General features: G+C 40.8%; 1 protein-coding gene and 8 non-coding genes across 11 annotated transcripts in view; 8 read left to right on the plus strand and 1 right to left on the minus strand.

Annotated features, from left to right (window-relative positions):
• Positions 1-19,641, minus strand: part of LOC119031922 (cilia- and flagella-associated protein 54-like) — a 27,886-nt gene continuing 8,245 nt past the window's right edge. The window contains exons 22-57 of one of the 3 annotated variants that reach the window (XM_037120719.1): positions 19,410-19,598; positions 18,685-18,803; positions 18,443-18,584; positions 18,141-18,296; positions 17,920-18,042; positions 17,482-17,580; positions 16,891-17,008; positions 16,315-16,404; positions 16,099-16,225; positions 15,804-15,906; positions 15,594-15,682; positions 15,306-15,503; positions 14,818-14,990; positions 14,579-14,733; positions 14,213-14,422; positions 13,779-13,978; positions 13,439-13,574; positions 12,755-12,884; positions 12,341-12,496; positions 12,008-12,217; positions 10,917-11,004; positions 10,584-10,754; positions 10,415-10,481; positions 10,064-10,249; positions 9,896-9,982; positions 9,682-9,801; positions 9,011-9,058; positions 8,437-8,578; positions 8,002-8,168; positions 7,713-7,867; positions 7,490-7,613; positions 6,960-7,119; positions 6,415-6,572; positions 1,066-1,212; positions 827-941; positions 1-427 (exon numbers count right to left, since the gene is read on the minus strand). In XM_037120719.1, the coding sequence (XP_036976614.1) occupies positions 240-427; positions 827-941; positions 1,066-1,212; positions 6,415-6,572; positions 6,960-7,119; positions 7,490-7,613; positions 7,713-7,867; positions 8,002-8,168; positions 8,437-8,578; positions 9,011-9,058; positions 9,682-9,801; positions 9,896-9,982; positions 10,064-10,249; positions 10,415-10,481; positions 10,584-10,754; positions 10,917-11,004; positions 12,008-12,217; positions 12,341-12,496; positions 12,755-12,884; positions 13,439-13,574; positions 13,779-13,978; positions 14,213-14,422; positions 14,579-14,733; positions 14,818-14,990; positions 15,306-15,503; positions 15,594-15,682; positions 15,804-15,906; positions 16,099-16,225; positions 16,315-16,404; positions 16,891-17,008; positions 17,482-17,580; positions 17,920-18,042; positions 18,141-18,296; positions 18,443-18,584; positions 18,685-18,803; positions 19,410-19,598 (5,046 nt within the window). In that variant the 3' untranslated portion in view covers positions 1-239. Of the gene's footprint in view, positions 428-826; positions 942-1,065; positions 1,213-6,414; positions 6,573-6,959; positions 7,120-7,489; positions 7,614-7,712; positions 7,868-8,001; positions 8,169-8,436; positions 8,579-9,010; positions 9,059-9,681; positions 9,802-9,895; positions 9,983-10,063; positions 10,250-10,414; positions 10,482-10,583; positions 10,755-10,916; positions 11,005-12,007; positions 12,218-12,340; positions 12,503-12,754; positions 12,885-13,438; positions 13,575-13,778; positions 13,979-14,212; positions 14,423-14,578; positions 14,734-14,817; positions 14,991-15,305; positions 15,504-15,593; positions 15,683-15,803; positions 15,907-16,098; positions 16,226-16,314; positions 16,405-16,890; positions 17,009-17,481; positions 17,581-17,919; positions 18,043-18,140; positions 18,297-18,442; positions 18,585-18,684; positions 18,804-19,409; positions 19,599-19,641 lie in introns of all 3 variants that reach the window. The other 2 variants (XM_037120720.1, XM_037120718.1) reach the window with 2 other exon arrangements.
• On the plus strand, positions 2,052-2,124 carry trnar-acg. The gene has a single exon. It is a non-coding gene; the product is annotated as a tRNA-Arg (tRNA).
• trnar-acg lies at positions 2,556-2,628 on the plus strand. Its single transcript has one exon. It is a non-coding gene; the product is annotated as a tRNA-Arg (tRNA).
• trnah-gug lies at positions 2,995-3,066 on the plus strand. The gene has a single exon. It is a non-coding gene; the product is annotated as a tRNA-His (tRNA).
• trnar-acg lies at positions 4,045-4,117 on the plus strand. The gene has a single exon. It is a non-coding gene; the product is annotated as a tRNA-Arg (tRNA).
• trnah-gug lies at positions 4,463-4,534 on the plus strand. Its single transcript has one exon. It is a non-coding gene; the product is annotated as a tRNA-His (tRNA).
• On the plus strand, positions 4,796-4,868 carry trnar-acg. Its single transcript has one exon. It is a non-coding gene; the product is annotated as a tRNA-Arg (tRNA).
• On the plus strand, positions 5,223-5,294 carry trnah-gug. Its single transcript has one exon. It is a non-coding gene; the product is annotated as a tRNA-His (tRNA).
• trnar-acg lies at positions 5,556-5,628 on the plus strand. The gene has a single exon. It is a non-coding gene; the product is annotated as a tRNA-Arg (tRNA).

The following is a 19,641-nucleotide window of genomic DNA, read 5'->3' on the forward strand; positions in this document are numbered from 1 at the left end:
TTAAACATAACAGAAGAACTGAAGTTTTATTTCATCATATTATGATCACCATGAATATTGTATGACTGCATTCAGCATATTCATCACTAAACATCTGACAAAGCCATGCCATTTTAATACATTACGGAGTTGGCCCTGCAAATATCTTAAGATTCATTTAGTTCTAACTGTTATGATTTCAGCATCCAGCTCTGTCTTTCGTTAGATAGGTGCTAACACAAGACATTATAAGTTTCATTCTATTCTGGCTCTCTGGCTGAGCATTGGGGGGTTGTAGGAGTGGAGGTGCTTGGGTCGCTCAGAGAGGGAACTGGTGCTTGAGAGTCTCTCTCGAGCTGGGTGGACATGTGCGAGCACAGCCTGGAAGTGGGTTGCGATGAATGAGCAGAGACCGGCATTTCCACATTGCTCGAAGACAGGATGTGACCTGCAGGGAAAGTCCAAGATAGATTAATGTAAAGTTATACAGTAACAGCTGATAAGCATCTTTACTGACAAAAGGCTAGTGAATAGTCAATTAAAAAAAACATGAATATAATAATCATAATGATTGATTCATTTCTTTACATCTTATAAACCAAACCATCCAAATAGTATAATGGATTATTGGATTTGGACGTCGGACAAAACAAGCAATCACAAGATGGCACCTTTGGCACTGACAAAATTTGACAGGTTAAATGACTGGCTTAACATCAAAACATCTTAACATTATACCTGTGAATATATTAGCCTTCTAAGACAAGTATATATGCAGCCTCCGAGAGCTGCTACTGCAGATTCTCTTGTTTCAAAAATGGAAGAAAATGTCAAGTGCTTTATTTACCAATTTGCAAAGTGACCTTTTCCAGTAAGTTGAGATGAGGGAGGTAGATGTTGTTGGGCTCAGGAGGAGGGAAACAAATTTTTCCATCAACCACTCTCTGACCGAAAACACACAGCTGAAAGAAATGTAGACAGAGGGAATAAATGTATGTTCTGAGTTTTGCATACTTTTTTTAATACCAACTGGTGGTATGTATGCTGTATGTGGACGGTGGTATGTATGTTTGTGTGTTTGTGTACCTGCTGTTTCAGCAGACTCTGTGTCAGTTTTAGAAGAGTGATGCTCTGTACCCCTCTTAGGTCACTAAGTATTAAAGCGGCCCGTGCCAGAATCAAACTGGATGATGATGGCATGCATGTCCGTCCTGTAAGCAGGCTGACGGCGTCCTGTTCAAAAGCATAAAGATGAGTAATGTTGGAAAAAATGAGAATGTCCCCACTGCTATAAAATCACCCTGGCAAGATCAGAATCAGGATCAGAATCAGAAACAGATTTATTACCAAGAAGGATTTTACGCCAATGAGGAATTTGTCTTGGTGAATAAGGTGAATACACTGAAGACAATAAACAATAAACTAACAGTGACTATAATGAAGACAATATAAACAAACAGAGATATTATGTGTGGGATTTTGATAATTCATAAATAAAGACGGAGTTGCATGAAATCCTATGAGAACCAGGATTACAGAAATCACTGTATATGGGGGGCGTGAATAAAAAAGCAATGGCTTGGATTGATCAGAAGATTCATGGTTTAAATCCTGGCAAAAAGCTACATTTCCAGCTGAAGAACATATAGAGCAGCACTTGATGAGCCCTCTGATGACTTCATCGTCTATGACACATCAGAAAAACACAGAAACAAGACATGACGCATTAGTTACGGCATACAAAATTCAAAACATACCATTTCATGGCAGGAACACACTAAAACAAGAGGCTGCTGGGTCTAGAAAGAGGCCGTGATCATATAGTGTTTAGTACTCTGCATTGTGGCGGTCGCAATTCCGGTTGGAATCCAGGTCACGGCAGCACTTACAAGAGGAACTTCCCTGGTATCTTTGCCTGTGCTTTAATGTAGACATTTTGTAACTTGAAGACAATTTTACTGTGCAAGTCCAATATTCAAAGTGCCTTTCAGGAAAAAAAAACAGCTTCAATTCTTAGCATAGCTCACATCAAATGATGTGAGGAGTCAGCTGTTCAGACCTGGCTGAACGCAGGGCTAGTGGCGCAATGGATAACGCGTCTGACTACGGATCAGAAGATTCTAGGTTCGACTCCTGGCTAGCTCGATGTTCCCTTTAGTACCCTTTATTGTGAAGCACTTGGTCCTCTTGTCAATGCCTTGTCTACATACTGTGCACATGAAAAATTCCAACTGATACCTAATAGGCCATTCAACGAGCAGAAGCAGTCAAAAGTCGTCAGTGACAGCCAACAAGGAATCCTGTTGCTCCATAATTATCTTTGAAAAGCTACATTTCAAGCTGAAGAATATACAGAGCGGCACTCCATGAGCCCTCTGATGACCTTGATTGTCTTCTATGACACATCACTTTAGATATTCAAAATTCAAAACATACCGTTTCACAGCAGGGACACACTAAAACAAGAAGATGCAGAGACAATGAACTACCTTATGAAGATATTGATTAGACATAAGGTCAAAGGTCAGGATACTGGAGTTTATTCATTTTTGAGGTGTTAGCTATGGGTGAACGCAGGGCTAGTGGCGCAATGGATAACGCGTCTGACTACGGATCAGAAGATTCTAGGTTCGACTCCTGGCTAGCTCGATGTTCCCTTTAGTACCCTTTTGTGTGAAGCACTTGGGCCTCTTGTCAAAGCTGCCACTTTACATACTGTACACCGAAGGACATTTACAACTGGAAAAACTCCAACTGATACCTAATAGGCCTTTCAACAATGAGTAGAAGCCGTCAAAAGTCGTCAGTGACAGCCAACAAGGAATCCGGTTGTTCCATAATTATCTTTGAAAAGCTACATTTCAAGCTGAAGAATATACAGAGCGGCACTCCATGAGCCCTCTGATGACCTTGATTGTCTTCTATGACACATCACTTTAGATATTCAAAATTCAAAAACATACCGTTTCACAGCAGGGACACACTAAAACAAGAGGCTGCTGGGTGGCAAAAGAGGCCGTGATCGTATAGTGGTTAGTACTCTGCGTTGTGGCCGCAGCAACCCCGGTTCGAATCCGGGTCACGGCAGCCCTTGCATGTGGAAGCTCTCTGTTTTTTGCTGAAACTCACTCCAGCCTGCGCTTCAACGTAGAGATTTTGTAACTAGACGGCTCTCCGTGCATTTACTCTGCAAAACCCCACATTCTAATCGCTTGATAGAGTAAAGGCGGGTACACACTACAGGATTTTTCAAACCTTCACAGATTAGGAGACCACACACTTGATGATAACAAAAGACAGATCGCACACAATCTCTCTCTGCTGATCTTATAGTGTGTGATGTTCTCCGTAGTGCACACCACACACTAACAGATTCTTCACCAGAGTATCAGGTTCTTCACACTCAATATTACAAATCTTGCGTGGTTGAACGTGACTTCAGTGTAAACAAACATGGCGGACGAAGCGGAAGATACAGTGGTGGTTGTTTTAGGCTGAAAAAGACAAAACCAAAACAAAACGACTATGGAAAAAGTCATGGAGACGGAGAGAGTGTGGGCGGTATGCATTACAGCACGAGTTGGAGGTGAGTAAAAATTGTCACAAGTGTTACAGATAGCTTCGAGAACAGCACTGTTCGCTCTGGCCCCCGGTACTGCGAGTCACCATGACAACAGGTAAATAAAAGGCTGACGGAGAAACACAGCCTGGCGTCTTGATTGGCTGTTGGTCCGGTATACATGACATCACACGCTGTGCATGCTCGGCTCCACTCACAACACCCCGCACACAACAGGATTTATAGTTGCAAATATTAACCATGTTCATTATTAATGATCTCTCGTTCCGACGCCTTCCGAGCGGATCTGACCAGACAAAATCACTCTTAATACACCCCAAACCACAGGAAAATCAGATGCGATGTCCTTTGCAAACATCAAATAATCGGGCCTTTGCTGGCTTTGATCATAAGGGGGAAATCGGGACAATAATCGACCCGATTAGGGCAAAGGTCAGGATACTGGAGTTTATTCATTTTCGAGGTGTTAATGAGGTTTGAAAACAGGGCTAGTGGCGCAATGGATAACGCGTCTGACTACGGATCAGAAGATTCTAGGTTCGACTCCTGGCTAGCTCGACGTACCCTTTTGTGTGAAGAACTTGGTCCTCTTGTCAATGCTGCCACTCTACATACTGTGCAACAAAGGACATTTACAACTGAAAAACTCCAACTGATACCTAATAGGCCTTTCAACAACAAGCAGAAGCCGTCAGTGACAGCCAGCAAGGAATCCTGTTGCTCCATAATTATCTTTGAAAAGCTACATTTCAAGCTGAAGAATATACAGAGCGGCACTTCATGAGCCCTCTGATGACCTTGATTGTCTTCTATGACACATCACTTTAGATATTCAAAATTCAAAAACGTACCGTTTCACAGCAGGGACACACTAAAACAAGAGGCTGCTGGGTGACAAAAGAGGCCGTGATCGTATAGTGGTTAGTACTCTGCGTTGTGGCCGCAGCAACCCCGGTTCGAATCCGGGTCACGGCAGCCCTTGCAAGTGGAAGCTCTCTAATATCTTTGCTGAAAATCACTCCAGCCTGCGCTTCAATGTAGACATTTTGTAACTAGACGGCTCTCCATACATTTACTTTGCAAAACCCCACATTCTAATCACCTGATAGAGTAAGGCATCAGGAAGAAGATGCAAAGACAATGAACTACCTTATGAAGAAATTGATTAGACATTAGGTCAAAGGTCAGGATACCGGAGTTTATTCATTTTTGAGGTGTTAACTATGGCTGAATGCAGGGCTAGTGGCGCAATGGATAACGCGTCTGACTACGGATCAGAAGATTCTAGGTTCGACTCCTAGCTAGCTCAAGTACCCTTTTGTGTGAAGCACTTGGGCCTCTTGTCAAAGCTGCCACTTTACATACTGTACACCGAAGGACATTTACAACTGGAAAAACTCCAACTGATACCTAATAGGCCTTTCAACAACGAGTAGAAGCCGTCAAAAGTCGTCAGTGACAGCCAACAAGGAATCCTGTTGTTCCATAATTATCTCTGAAAAGCTACATTTCAAGCTGAAGAATATACAGAGCGGCACTCCATGAGCCCTCTGATGACCTTGATTGTCTTCTATGACACATCACTTTAGATATTCAAAATTCAAAACATACCGTTTCACAGCAGGGACACACTAAAACAAGAAGCTGCTGGGTGGCAAAAGAGGCCGTGATCGTATAGTGGTTAGTACTCTGCGTTGTGGCCGCAGCAACCCCGGTTCGAATCCGGGTCACGGCAGCCCTTGCAAGTGGAAGCTCTCTAATATCTTTGCTGAAACTCACTCCAGCCTGCGCTTCAATGTAGACATTTTGTAACTAGACAGCTCTCCATACATTTACTCTGAAAAACCCCACATTCTAATCGCTTGATAGAGTAAGGCATCAGGAAGAAGATGCAAAGACAATGAACTACCTTATGAAGATATTGATTAGACATAAGGTCAAAGGTCAGGATACTGGAGTTTATTCATTTTTGAGGTGTTAGCTATGGCTGAACGCAGGGCTAGTGGCGCAATGGATAACGCGTCTGACTACGGATCAGAAGATTCTAGGTTCGACTCCTGGCTAGCTCAATGTTCCCTTTAGTACCCTTTTGTGTGAAGCACTTGGGCCTCTTGTCAAAGCTGCCACTTTACATACTGTACACCGAAGGACATTTACAACTGGAAAAACTCCAACTGATACCTAATAGGCCTTTCAACAATGAGTAGAAGCCGTCAAAAGTCGTCAGTGACAGCCAACAAGGAATCCGGTTGTTCCATAATTATCTTTGAAAAGCTACATTTCAAGCTGAAGAATATACAGAGCAAAGGTCAGGATCCTGGAGTATTCATTTTTGAGGTGAGATTTCGCCATATTGCTGCAGTGAAATGTAACCAAATGTGTTCCTGTGATAGAGTAAGGTATGAGGCAGAAGATGCAAAGACAATGATGAAGTGACCTATCAAGGGAGTGATTTGACATAAGGTCAAAGGTCAGAATATTGTAAATAGAGTTTATTCATTTTGGATGTGATTATGAGGTGAAATCGCTGAAGGTAGGGCTAGTGGCAGAAGCTGTGACAGCTAGCAAGGAATCCTATTCTTGATAATGTTACGCGATAAATATCTTTGAGAAGCTAAATTTCCAGCTCAAGAACATACAAAGCAGCACTCGATGAGCCCTCCGATGAACATTATTGTTTTCTGTAACACATCAGTTAAAATTTATTCAAAGCTTGAAATATATCACTTCAAGCACAGAGAGGTGACATTCCACGAACCAAGGGCTAGTGTGTGAAGCCAAGGGTCAGGATGCTACCGCCTATATCTTATGTTTAACATAAAGTAACAAAAATGGCTGTGTTTATGTGTTCGTACCTGCAGCATTGCCAAGCTGTCATCAGTTTTGCCTCTCTGTGCTTCTAATTCTGCACCTTCGACCAACAAAAGGGCTTCAAAATCGAGTTCTCCTCTTTGGGCACATTCATGATGACCCTCCTGTAACACCCAGGCTGCCTCTTCATGAATGTTCTTGCCTTCAAAATACACACACACGGACATACACATACACACATGTGCACAAAAAAACACAGATGATAATAATAATAATTCTAATATTTATCATTTTATAAACAACCTTGGCAGATAACGAATACCATTGGCTAGACATTTGAAGGAGCTGAAAATATTTTCCTTTTCAATTTTCTCATGCTTCAAACTTCTGGTACTGTGCACATGACATTCAGCCTTTTTATGTCAAACACTGTGAAAGCAAAAGGTATAGTATTGTGTGTATCTGTACCATTTAGCATAGGAGGGAAGAATATCAACATTTAATCAAAAGTAATGACCGTGATATTAGTTGAACTGTTTTAGCCTATACAACACTCAGGAAACTAGATTAGCACCACAATGAAACAGACCTTCGAAAAGGGTAGCAGAGTCAGGGATGTTTGCAGCCAGGCTGCGAACCAGAGCCAGGCGACATCGCAGCCACAGAAAATATCCAATTCTCTCAATGGCCTCGACTACTCTGGGACAGTCTTCAATCAGGGGTTTTGAAACTCTGCAACCTTCAGAACCCTGTAGACAGGATTTAAAACATGCATACCCCATGTACAATAAATCACCATTATAACTGTTGCGATAACATGCATGTTGTGAAGATCTGTGAGAAAAAGTTTATTAAAAGTCAACCTCTATACAGAAATGTATGTTACGAAGTGGGAAAAAATGATAAATCTTAATGTTTAATTTAGGACATTTCCACACATACATCTAATTTCATTTTGTTTTTGTGTACAGTTGATTGCAGGTGGTTTTGCTGGTTGTAAAGTTGTGTTCTTTAATGTTTACCAAATAGTAAAGTGATATGGATTGTATATGCATGATGTTTGGACAAAAGTCAACTTATTTGATTTTGCAGCTAATATATATAAACAATCAACTGTACTTGTTCAGTTCTTGTCCTGGTGTTTGGTAGCTCAGACACAGGGTTCTGAGGGCCAGGTATGGATCCTCTGATGATTACAGGAGATGTCTGCAGCAGCCCCAAGGAAGAAACTGCCATCTTAGAACTGAATGAGGGTGTTAAAATGGTTAGGACAGTTAGGAAATAAAAAACATAAGCAGCTTAACATACACACAGTATTCATCTATAAGCTGCAATACTGTACCTAAGTGCAGCATGTCCTTGCTGCAAGTACATTTTGGCCTTCAGTAGATTGGACTCTATTGTCAGTTCCAGGTTCTCTATTGTGCTGCATGACTGAGATGTGAGCTGCTGTGAAGCCAAGCTCAACAAGGAGGACACACTTTCTAGCAGAAAGAACTAAACCAGAGGAGATGAAGGATATAGACAAGTTAACACAAAAAACTTATACACAAGTTCAATGCAGAAATTACAGTAAGTAGCAAACTCCTCAAGTAATGAAGATCTAATGGGACATTTCTAAGAAGTCTTACCTTAATCCTTCCCGGAGTGAGCTTTTCCTTCTCTCTATCAAGTGTCAGCACTTTTGGCTCTTCTGTGTTCAGACAAGAGCTCTCAGAGTCCAGTGTGTCTTTTTCGTGCTGTTTTGAGTTCACTGAACAACTTGTTTTGCTGACACAAGTTTCTCCTTCAACAGAATCTGGAAGACATTAAGATACTTTTAAGAAATAAACCATTATTACCATTATTAAACAACAGATAAAAATAAAAAGTGTAAGAAGTCTGTCTGTCCTGGGAGAGGCATCACTCATCTGTGGCTCTTCCTGAGGTGTTGAAAATGTATTTGATTTGATTTGAAAGTAGCCAGACATGTTTATTTGTGAGACAGTCTCTTTGGGTTCAATACACTTAAATAAAAGATAACATAAATAACAAAAATATGTTGTAATGTGCTCTTGCTTACTGACCTGGCACGGGAGGGCCATGTAAAGTGCCGCTGAGCGCCAGGACTAACTGAATACGAGCAAGGTTGAAACGGACACACAATGTAGATCCATAGAGTGTGCGGACCTCTGGAGCAAGGTCACAGTTCACGAGATCTTCCAAAGCCTGACCACAAGCACAAAATACAGAGATATTAAACTCACAAGAAACTGAATTTAGCAAGCAGGTTTAGTAAGAGTTGAAAAAACTACATTCATTTCTTAATCTGTTAAGCTGAAACAGCTGAAACAGCAACACAGAGACAAGGAACAGGTAGTATGGCTTTTTTGCCTCTTGCTGGAATGGTATGTCAGTATCTATGTGTGTATATTTGAGTTAGTGCATTCACATGAATGTACTTGGCTGGTTTGGACTGATGTCTTTGAAAGTCTCAAAGGTGAAGGTTAAATTGTGAGGCATCAGGTTTAGAAATTAGGTGATTCTGTCATGTTTTATTAATAGCAATGACAATTGTACCTGCACCATTTAAACTGTGGCAGTATGGTACGTACTTTTAAGAAACATTTATGTGATGAAGAAATCTTACATAGAAATTACCTCAGCATTGTCCACAAGAGACTTGTTATTGTAGAACGTCTTCACAGGCTGCACAATAAGCACAGTTTGTAATAATCATTCACATGATGGCATGTATAAACAACAACAATAACATTGTAGAGCTTCAACTATATATCCATTATTATTTAATTAATCAGCAACTATTAAATTCATCACCAACTACTGTGTTTCGATGATTGATTCAATGGCTTAAGTGATTTTTGAAGGAATAAAGGTAAAAATTATCATCGTTAAATTTAAATATTTTCTGAAATTGTTACTCTTCTATTCTGTATCCTCTGGCTGTAAACAGAACAAGATATTTGAGAACATTTTCTTACATTTCATTGACCAAACAAAAAAGCTTTCAATACTGCAGCGTGCCAACACAATAATGAATATTTTGCAAAGCCCAACATGACACTGTTACAGAAATACTTGGTCCCCCACTACAGTTTGAAAATCCAGATTAACAGTTAGACAGATCTCTGCAAGAGGGTTACAGGTGAACGACCCATCTACTAACAGATCCCATGAAAGACTCTGATTCACAGCATAAGAACACAAGGTCAGAATTTTAAGTAAAAATGTGAAAAGAGTTTGTCACCAATAGAGAGAGCCAATTATTCTAACACTACCACTTGCTTGCATTCATGTGTGTGTGTTCATACTTGGAGATGGTCTTTGGTGATGCAGTGTCCATGAGGCAGAAGGACACCTCTTCCTTGTGTGAGCTGAACTGATTCCTTTACAGCTTCACTAAACAGACACAGTTTAGTCAGGGCACGAATCTGTAGCAAATATCAACACAGATTAAAAACTCCACCAGAATCCCAACAGGAAAAACTTTTACACTTATATACAAAAGACAACACAAATGCTGACCTTCAGTATTCTGCCCTCAACAGTGCGTCTAACATCTCTGCATATAGTCCCTACAAAATGGATGTAAAGGGCAAGCATGGGCAGTATCTGAAATACAAAGATGATTCAACACTAAGTCAGTTTAGTTTCAGCTGAGCATTGCATGACAGACAGTGCTGATGTGCGTACCGTGATGTAGTAGCCTGTGCTGAAAAGCCAATAACAGATGAAGTTAAGGCTGGCTACAGTGGTGCCAAGGTGAACTCTGTGGGATTCAGAGAAAAGGTCGACCCCAGGAAGCAGCTCATCGCCAATGATGTAATCGGCATACTGGAGGTCGGCCTGGGGCTGAGCCAGGGAGCAACACAGTACACACTAGCACAGTGGGTCACAAACACAAGCATGTCAGAATGTATGTGCACAAACATTCAATAAAACTTATAGTATACAGTCATGAGAGCAAAAAACAAAGCAAAAAAACAAAACAAAACAGGAGAAATCGTGTTTGTGAGGAGAAAGATGGAAAAGAGATAGTATTACCTTAAAGAGGTGAGCAGACAAGAGGCAACACCTTGTGCGACGGCTGATGTCAGAAGTGAGGACATACCTGCAGATCAAAATACATCCTTGAGGATGAGATACAAAGGTATATGCTCACAACCCACAACACACACAAATCAAATCAATTATGAAACTCCCTGAAACCTACTGTGCAATCTTAGAAGTGAGCACAGCAGCTTGCAGACATCCCCAAATGCCAGCCCGTTTCAGGGTTTGTTGCAGGGAGCCATCCCCAAAGGACACACCATCCCAATTCTCAACAGCGCTTGAACTCTGTAAGGCACAATCTACAGCTTTACTCCAGCATGAGTGTGCAGCCCTGGAGAAATAAAAAGGCAGGAATTAAACTATCATAAGATTGTGAGGAAAACCATGAAAAGCTCAGCTTGTATAAATCTGCTGTATAATTACAGGTAAATGCATGCAATAAAATACTGCAAGCTAGATTCCACACATACATGCACACTCAGCAGATTCTCACCGTGTGTTTCTATTGAAGAACTGTAGGTTTCCCATTTCATGCAGGGCCAGAACTCTGAGGGAGTCATGACTGTTGGCCTGGAGATATTCTGAGGAAAAGTTGATATGAATTGGCAGAGGAAATGCTCAATACCTGCAATTACACGTCTAGCATAAAGGATTTAGCTGCATCTAGTGACAAGGTTGGAGATTGTGGCCTGGTGAATACCCCTAACCTCACCTTCCCTTAGGGTGATGCGTTATTATGGATCCTACCACATTTCTAGCAGACCCACCTCACTCTGCCTCTGATTTGGTTGGCTTTGATGGTGGCGTTCTCTATGCTTGACTCAAACTGTTTACTGACACACTAGCTCTGGTAATGTGTGTTCTTCTCGTGGTTCTTCTACTCTTAAAATACCTGGGGTGGGATCCACAATAATGCTACAATTGGTGCTAGAATTGCTAAAACCACAAAAGGCTCTCGACAGAGCCAGTGTTTGGTTTGTCCGATCTGGGCAGCAGTAGAAACCGTAAATGTGGAGCTGCTCCCTGAATCAATTAGGGATTCTTAGTTTCAGATCATTATTCATTAAGCCCCTAAATACTACACACATTGTCTAAAATAATCACATATATAAATCCTGAATTAAAAATTTTACTCAAGTAAAAGTACAGAAATCTTATAATGTACTTGCTATCAAAAATACTCCATATGCAGAAAGGTTCCTTTGAAAGTGTTGTATCATGTAGGAGATTTCTAATGCTAATCAATGTGGCTTTGGATACTTTGCATACTAGTGGATACTTAAGTGATATTGTACTGTATTATATCATAAAAGCACACAATACTACATGTTTTTATGTGACAAGTAATTAGTAACTGTAAAGAGTAAAATAAATACGATGAAGTAAAAACTACAATATTTCCCCCTGAAAGTCAGTGTAGTAGAAGCATGAAGTAACACAAATTATCACACAAATCATAATTCTTGTGTTGCACTGTACTAGTGCTCTGGCTAACACATTAAACTCAGTGCCCCACCTATTGGCCCTTTGTCAGTACTTCTGTGTTTACATACAGTGTGCTATAGAAGTATGTTCTGCTCTTACTAATGGAGGTGGAGTATGCAGCAATGACAGTCGGAATGTGGTCAGGGCTGATAGGGAGGCTGTAGAGAGCACTTGCACTGCTGTAGTCCTCCTCTGTCAGGTCACAAGGTTGGATGTTTGGAGTAGCAATAACTACAGGACTGAAATCAACCAGACTCGCAGAATGGCTGAGACTTCTGCTCTGACAGTGCTGAGACTGTGCTGCAAAGCCTGGAGAGACATGGGCACAGAGTTTCAAACTGTTGTTGTGTCAGTACGTGTGTGTGTGTGTGTGTGTGTGTGTGTGTGTGTGTGTGGGTGTGGGTGTGTTCATTCAATTGTCACTGAACTCACAGGGCTGTGTGTGTGCCTGAAGCAGCAGCAGTAATGAACGACTATGCTGGAAGACCTGAAGACAATGTGGTCTCCTCTCAAGTGCTTGACGGTAACAGCTCAGTGTGTCTTCTACATCCAGAGGAACGCACACAAGGGACATGGCGTGCTGGATCTCTGCAGCTTAGACACATACATGCATTAAAACATCATACATGCAAACACAACCTTTCTCATCTTTGCATTTTCAGCTACATACATTTTGGTAATTTTGCAGTTAATCATTTAGTTTCACATCGTTCCACCATGCTATTTTTTAATACTTGGAACATTTCACTTGTAGGCCAGCCAGTATCAAGTACTTCTGCCTCCAAACAATTGTTTGTGTGATTGAAATGTTTTGACATGACATGACAAGAGGCTGGCCATTCAAACCTTTAAGATCAACTGCGTCGCAATGAGTGGAGTTTCTGAGTGTTGCTTGTTTGCAAATGGGCTGTTGCTGTGCAGGATGAGGGGTCCAACCGCTGAGCAGCTGGGAGCCTGCATAGCTCCTGTAATTTACCTGGAAAGAAAACAACACACAGTATACACACATTTAGTACAATACAGACAGTACATAAGTGTTTGCAAAATAGATAGATTAATTAGTTATTACACTTTCAATAAAGCAAACAAAATGTATGGTGCTGAATGTAACTATACAGGCTCTGAAGACATTATCATCAGATTTCAGTTTTTTGACTTAACTGCATTTTTGTGGAGAAAAAAAAATGTGCATTGTTGTAGTTGTACACCTCTACCAACCAGTCAAATTGCAGTTTACATCCATGTCTGTCTAGACTCTTGTATCACTGTATATGTAGTGAAGATATTAAAAGAAATTAATGAAAGGTAATAACTGTATTTTATGGCAATTACGCAGGTTATCATGATCTCATTATGCAGGTTACCAGTAAATGATTTCCAGTGAAGCTCAATATCAGCAAAAGCAATGCTTCAAAAATGGGTGTTGCAGCAAAGAAGCCACAAATTCTAAAATGTGGATGCCTCACACACATTTTAACCTGGCCCCACAGAAGATCTCTACAATCAACACAGGTTCGAGGTTTGTGCTACCTGCTTGCCAGTGGCCTTTTGTGTCTTGATGTGGTGCGGTTGTGGGACAGCAGGTCCTCCGAAAGAAGTAATCCTTTCAAGCAGCCTCCTCTGAGCATGGACTAGTAGAGGCGTTATTATCAAAGCATAACGTTCTCTGGGATAGACAGATTCGGGCACACACACATACACACAAGCACAAATGCACACACACACACACACACACACACTCACACGATGCATGATATTAAAAAGAGCAGTCCTTTGTGTTCAAATCTACTCAGTATGTTTACTAAGTGTTTCTCGGTGTTTTATGTCAGGAACATAGTCTAAACAACTGCAAATAAAAATTCTTGTTTACCGTGTGTGTGAGTTGAATACTAGGGCAAAGTGGGCCAGGCTTTCCCATTTTCCACTATCATGGAGGCGCTCCAGAGTGTGCAACACCAATGTGCGAACCCACCGCAGGTCCACCTGCGTGGTGTCATCCAGTGGGGCTGAGAAGTGGAGACTGGACTCTAACTCCTCCTCAGTAAGGTCACTGTCGTACAAACTCCACAGCTAGTAGGAAAAAAGATGAAGATGAAAATCATTAATAGGAACGTGTCATTTTCTCTTTGTAGCTGTATTAGCACAGATAACAAGATGCAGACTGTAGTGACCACAGCAATCACTGGCAATCTATTCCAACACACTTTGAAATGTTTTATTTTTTAATAATTCTTCAGAAATTAACAATTAGGTGTGTTTTTTTTAACCTAGCAGCTACATTTGTTAGTTGTATCTGACACTTACCCCTAGTTTGTCCAGCATGTCCATGATAAGGTCAGTAGCCAGCACCAGAAGCGGGGTGAAGGTGGTATGCAGCTGGTCTGCTGTGATAGGGGAGGAAGGCTCAAGCTGAGCAGCTGTCTGGACTAGGACAGTGATTCTGCAGCTCTGGTCCCACACAGTCTGACACACACACTGCAGAGTGGTCCAGTGGCTGCCACGATGGGCTAACACCTACAAAATATGAAGAACAGACATATAAGATACAGTCTAGTGCATAGTACGTCAAGTCAATAGCACATACATAGCACATTGTATAGTACGTAACTGAACAATAGAGTAAACACACTGTGGAAAAATACAAGTGTGTAAAGTAAGTGTGTACAGCACCATAGCCCGTCGGAGATGTAAAGCGGCTTTGTTGAGTGAGTCAAGCAGCAAGGCAGCTGTGCATCTCTGCATCTCAATCTGCTGTTCCACAGTCTGAGATGAGTCCTCTCCCTCCTTGCAACCCTCCTCTGTTACAGAGTCATCAACTTTGACAGCTGAAAGAAAAGACGATGAAAGTGATGACAAGCAGATCAGGTGACTTTTCCTTATATATGTTCAGAATGTGCAATTTTCCTCACCCTCACTTCTGCTACTGTCTTTATGTGCAGCCATGTTGTCCCCAAGACTGGCATGCGAGGTGTCTCTCTCTGTGAAAACCTCATGTTTAGACAACTGCTGCCGCTGTGAGTTCCTCCACACCAGGACACCAGTGTAGGCCAGAGAGAAACACAATGGATTTAACTGGCTGTAACTGAAACAAAGCACACACAGTAAATAGTATGAGTATGATAGGCCTACACAAATGAATATGCCATATATGTTGAATAATCTATTCTGTACCCATATTATATAAATAAAGACAACAAATCCTACAACATTTGAGTTCAGATTCCAAAGGCAACATTTGTTGTCCCAAAAATGATACTATCCTGCATGGAGCATATCAGCAATCAGCAGTTTGTCTCATAAACTCAGCAACCTCTTGGACCATTTGATAAAAGTGATGCAACAGATAAATAGTTCCAAGAACAGATCAAGTCAAGTAGCTGATATCTTGTGAGTGCACCTGTCCTGCAGGGCTCCTCCGTGCAGTTGGTCCAGGCCCTGGTAAAGGAGTGCTAAATGGGCTTGAGCCACACTGTAGTTGAGGTTAGACTTCCACACTCTCTCCTCACAGCACATGTTCCTCAGCTGAAGCTGCTTCTTGTGCCGTTGCACTACAGATGACATCATGGCTAGCAGGTTCTCCACAGCATTCACATCCCTACACACACGCAAGAGGTCCAGTGCACATGTGGTTAATGTGATTCAACACGTATCCAAAGATAAACACATACACAAACACAGAGCGTACCTCTTAGTTCTCACTCTCTGAAGCATGCTGTGTGGTTTTTTCTGTTTTGATTTCTTTCTTGTGTCATCATGAGTAGGTGTGTTCTTGTTCTGCCACAAAAAATCCGGGCAAAGTATTTATATTACATGTTAAAAAATACCAACAAGTGTGGATATGTTGAATTATTAATAAACATTGCATCATATCTTAGTTGCATATTTGTATTTTTACCAGAGGTGGTTCAATTTCTTTCGGAATCCGAGCACTACCTCTTCTTTTACTCTGACTGTTTCCTTCCAAATATTTGGTGGACAGTCGTATTTCCTCGTCACGCCTGACAAAGACAGAACCATTCTTATACTGTCAAGCCTTTCTCAGCTTAGGCAGCCACTATCTATAATAAAGTGAAGTATGATTCCTAGAAAGCAGGCAGCAATGCATTCTTTGAGTGTGAAAGTAAAATGATGATGAAAAAAAGCTGAAATCAGAAATTTTACCGGAAGAGATGTATAAAGTAAAAGCACACCTGGAAAGAAGTTTAAATATGCTTTGACCCCACTTTAACACAAGGTCTGGGTGGCCCTCTTCCATGGCTCTCTGAAGAAGGAGTGCCGCAAACTCAATAATACGAGCCTTGTGTCTGAGTTTCATCACTATCAAGGACACATACACAAGAACACAGGGGTCAGTGAACAAGACTAGACATTAATTGAGAAAAAGTTTGTGAGCGTGTATTGCTGACCATCTTGATAGGCATCCTTTAATGTGCTGTTGGTGATCACATTATACAGTATGATGGGATCCTCAAAGCCAGTCAGTGGCCGTGGAATCTCTGCAGAAAAAAAGACAGTCATATACAATGTGGAGTTCAGGAAAAAATACTAATTGGATATATGTATAACTACATTGTTTGTCTATTATGCTTGACATAGTGTAGAGTCGTTAAACGGACAGCTGAGTAATGTAATCAAATATTTGGAACAGAGTCTTGCTAAAGAGATGAGTTATAATCCAGTGTAAGATTTGGTGAATAAGAAAGTATTATTCATATTTTCATAATAAGAAAATCTTGTATTAGTGTATTAGTATACATATAAAACGTTTATTATAAAACATAATGTATACAACACAATGTTGGAATAAAAGCCAGCAAGCATATTTTCAGCAAACGTTCAATTATTCAATTCAATTATAAAAAATCAGACACTGTACATGTCTTGTTTTCAAAACCACCTTGCTTTCAATATATTTTCTTTTTTTTTTTTTTTTTAAATCAGTGAGACCAATGTGTGTGTATGTGCATGCTTCCATGTGTTACCACTGTCTGCTAACAGAGCTGCTTCAGATGTGGTTCTTGGCTTGTTCTTCCAAAGCAGTGCCTTCAGCTGAATATTTACATTCGTTTCACACTCCACTGCTGCATGATCTATCTTAGACTACACACACACACACACACACACACACACACACACACACACACACACACACACACACACACACACACACACACACACACAGAAACACTAGAATGATGGAGCAAAATATTCTTCATTGGCTAAAACTAGAATGGCACAGAGTAGAGTGCATACCTCTGCCAAGACCCAACAGTCCCCTTAATTCAATCAAGCCTGATACAATATCAACATATCTGAATCAGCTAGATTCTGACTTGATCCATATCACATTGTACTCGCTCAGAGATACCAGCCTGATTTTTTTTTTTTTTTTTGATTAATCCTGCTGACAACCCAACTAATCAATGGACACAGGCAAAAGCACAACCTCCTTTGTGGAGGTAAATATAGAAATATAGAAAAGAATCTAAATTGATTTTATTTCATTATCTAACATAATTCTCAAAGTGAGGATAAATCATGACATAAGGCTATACTGTTCCACTCTTCCTTACAGCCATCTGCAGCTGGGCATCATAGACCTCTTGGAGCAGCCTGCGACCACATTCCATCATCGCAGAAGCCATCTGATGCTCCCTGAGCACACGTAATGCCTGATCAGGGAGAACAGAGAAAATTATTTTGTGCAAGGCTACTGATTGGTTGTCTTTTGGGATACCAGGGAGCTTTAAGTTGCTACAGGTGAATGTGTCTATTAAACTCTGAATGTATAAGGGAGAATCAATGTACTGGAAGTAAACTAGCATAACAATTTTTAAACAAGTAGTGACAGTAATCTAATACTGAACAGCAATTTACTGTATAGTAATACATATGCTGTGTGTGTCTTCAAATGTCGAGTTTAAGATATGATATTTCTTGCATGCACCGCTCATATTTTCAAGAAACGTCATTCACAGTATAAACTGAACATTATATACATGCAGACACACCTTTGACAGGTAGTAGGTGATGCAGGCTATCATGTGCAAAAGTGACTCTGAGGTGCTTCCAGTCCATTTTTGCTTGAGAAGACCTGAATTCACCTCCAGAACTATCAGGCATTTTTTTAACACCTGATACAGACAGAGCCATAAACACATAGTTGTGCATTATTAAAGCGATCTATTATCTCACAGAATTTTAAGACTCGTATGAATGAGGTTTTGCATACCTGCACAACAGGGTCACAGGTGATCTGATGGAAGATTAGCGGTGCTAAGAGGCTGTAACAGTTAACTACAGCTTTCACGGCAGCGCTACCATCATTCAACCACAGTGCAAGGTCCATGGCCACCAGCATTTGCTCACATTCTGCTAGTCTGTCTTCCTGCATACATGAACATATCATTTATTTATGTTCAAGTTACTTCGAACAAACTGTTTAGCCTCACTTTTTATATGTTAGTCATTCAATTTGGAAAACATCACTGTACACACTTATTGTATACATCTCTATTCAGATTCTATATTTACCTGTTCCCAGATAAACAGTCCACTGAATGATTCACAGGAGAACACCCCCTGCTGAATGTTAATCTCTGTCTTAATGAAGATCGAATTGAGGAACAACTGACACAAGTGAGCAGAGGAATGTTGCAGGGTCTGGACACGCAGCCTTCAGTATGACAAAATAGGATAGAATAAAAAGAGGTTAGTAAATGCACACAGATACAAACTCCTTGCCTTGAACAGTATGAATGTGTCCTCCTCCTCACCCTGTAGCAGTGAGTCTGTCCTGTGCGCTGTGGGAACTGGACTCGGGGAGAGCGTAGTGGCTCCACAGTTCACTGCAGGCTCTCTTTGCTATGGCATACTGCTCTGTTTGAAATGCCACCTAAGAAAGAAAAAAAAAAGGCCACAACTAGGGGTGAACAATTTGGAAATAAAATAATATCCCAATCTATATACTCACAATCAATCATTAAAAATATTATCATATTTCTCAATTTTGAAATGCTCTCAAATCAGCAGACTTGAAAAAGCCTATGATACTTTCGCTGTGCTGATAGCTATAAATCATGTTTTTTTTTAATCTATTGTAATTGTAAGTGGATTGTACTGTAATGAGAAAAAATAGACCTTCTCTATCTCTCCAGTTTGCCTAAATAAGCCCGTGGACAGTTTGTTTAAGTTGTTTAATGTTGCTGGACTGTGGAGTTATTTGTGAAGGACCAGTGTTAGATTTTCCGCAACAGTCCACAGGATGTGACTTCAGGCATATTCTACAGTGCCTCGTCTCAGTGCCTCCTCCACTCAACCAACAGAGAGCAAGTAAGTAGCAATGGAGTCAGCTAACATAGACATACATAATGATTGGCTTCCAGGACAACCCAAAATAAGCATCTTAACATACTTGTAACCACCTGCAAAATGTCTAGTGAACTGATAAATTAGTACAACGTGTCTACTCGGTATTAGTTTTCACTAGTGTGTAGTGTACCTGTGCCAAGTGAGCCCACGTGGACAGCAGAGATACCGGCATGGATGCCAGCAGTGGGAATGTTGTCTCTCCTATTGTGTCGCCCAGTAGTTTTCCCTGGCTGTCATAAGCTGCTACAGCAAACACATACTTCTGATTGGGTTCCAGCCCTTCAGCCTTCAACATACACTCACCAGATACTGCCGGTACCTTAAATCAAACAAAGTCAGACCTAATGCACCAGGTCAAACAA

This window comes from Acanthopagrus latus, chromosome 13 (genome assembly GCF_904848185.1).
Source record: "Acanthopagrus latus isolate v.2019 chromosome 13, fAcaLat1.1, whole genome shotgun sequence".
NCBI classification, from domain to species: Eukaryota; Metazoa; Chordata; class Actinopteri; order Spariformes; family Sparidae; genus Acanthopagrus; species Acanthopagrus latus.